Raw genomic sequence first — 1297 nt, forward strand, 5'->3', positions numbered from 1 at the left:
GAACTGTCAGAGCTTTCATACTTTCTCAGTTGAGTGATTAATGACACCTGTACATTTGTAAATATGTTGTGAATTTGGATTTCTATATTCGGAAGTTTCTGGTCTTATCATGCAATGAGTTTCAGATGAAACAAATGTTGCAAAACAACTCTTTTTAAAGTATTCTTGCTCTAATAGAGTCCAATCAGAACTATCTATTGATAAAGAGCTTAAAAATTTGACATCTTGACCATTGACATTTAGAGATTCACAATCAGCTCTGTAAAATTTCCAAAAATCTTCAATAGAAACGTTGCCAGATTGACGACACTGTCTTCTCTCATAACCAATCTCTCCCAGAGTTTCTCTCGATGCCTTCTTACAAAATGTCAGAAATCTGTCACTTCTCAAAAAAAGTGGAAAAACGTCTTCTTTGAGCTGTCTCTTAACTGTCACTAATGCTTCATCAAAAATGTTAATTGGATCCACCATTATAAAGGTAGAAGTCTCACTCATTGAAAAGCTCGTTTGCTTATTTGTTGAAGTTTCTGAATGTTCATCACTTTCGTTTTCTTTCTTATTGAGCATTTGCTTACTATTAGAAACATGTTTCAACTCACAATTTTGTGGACTATTACCTAACAATCTCTTCACCCTCTCAAGTACTTGATTTCTCTCTCTTTTTCCAATGTTAATTTCATGCGCGGAGCCAACAACAATAAAACGCTCTACAATATTCTGAGCAAGTTTCGTCTGAAGTTCAGTCAGAGCTTGTCCTTCGAATGATTTAAATTCGAGAACTTTCTCATAGAAGAGGATAGCTTCTGGGGAATGTAAACTCTTCATTAGGAATTCTTTGAATAATTTCATCGTTCTTTGGTTGAGTATGACCTTGTCAAAGACAAATTGAAATTGTAAAGTGGTAGCATTTTGGTCAATGGATGTAGATGTTGTGGTATTGTTGGTGGTAGAGTTATTCTTGTGAGTCATGTTTTGTTTTTTTGGTCAATTTTTCAGATAGTTTCGAATAACTTTATTGTTGGGCAGGTTTTTAAAATTTGCCTTTTTAGTAATTTGTTTGCCTGTCATTTCAATGCTCCTGAAAAATTGAGATTAATTGTGTCATCAAATCCATAAAAATCCTTGTTCTGTAAAAGTTTCGGCCACTTTCAGTTTCTAATTTGGTAAAATTTGGTTTTTCACATGACAAGTTTTCAAATTCATGTTCTCATACCTTATTTCTAGCACCATTGGTTCATTTAAAGTGATATTGGTAACCCAGATTCGAATAGTTTTATATTCGAAATGCATCCATTAT

The 1297-nt window shown here is 33.5% G+C and overlaps 1 protein-coding gene across 1 annotated transcript in view; it reads right to left on the minus strand.

Moving 5' to 3' along the window:
* Window positions 1–969, minus strand: part of NAEGRDRAFT_76231 (uncharacterized protein) — a gene marked incomplete at both ends in the record, with an annotated part of 5065 nt that extends 4096 nt beyond the window's left edge. Inside the window, one exon of the mRNA XM_002668802.1 lies at window positions 22–969. Within this exon, the coding sequence (XP_002668848.1) occupies window positions 22–969 (948 nt within the window). The remainder of the gene's footprint in view (window positions 1–21) is intronic.
* Between the last annotated feature and the right edge of the window lie 328 nt (window positions 970–1297).

This window comes from Naegleria gruberi (assembly GCF_000004985.1).
Source record: "Naegleria gruberi genomic scaffold NAEGRscaffold_99, whole genome shotgun sequence".
Taxonomy (NCBI): Eukaryota; Heterolobosea; class Eutetramitea; order Acrasida; family Naegleriidae; genus Naegleria; species Naegleria gruberi.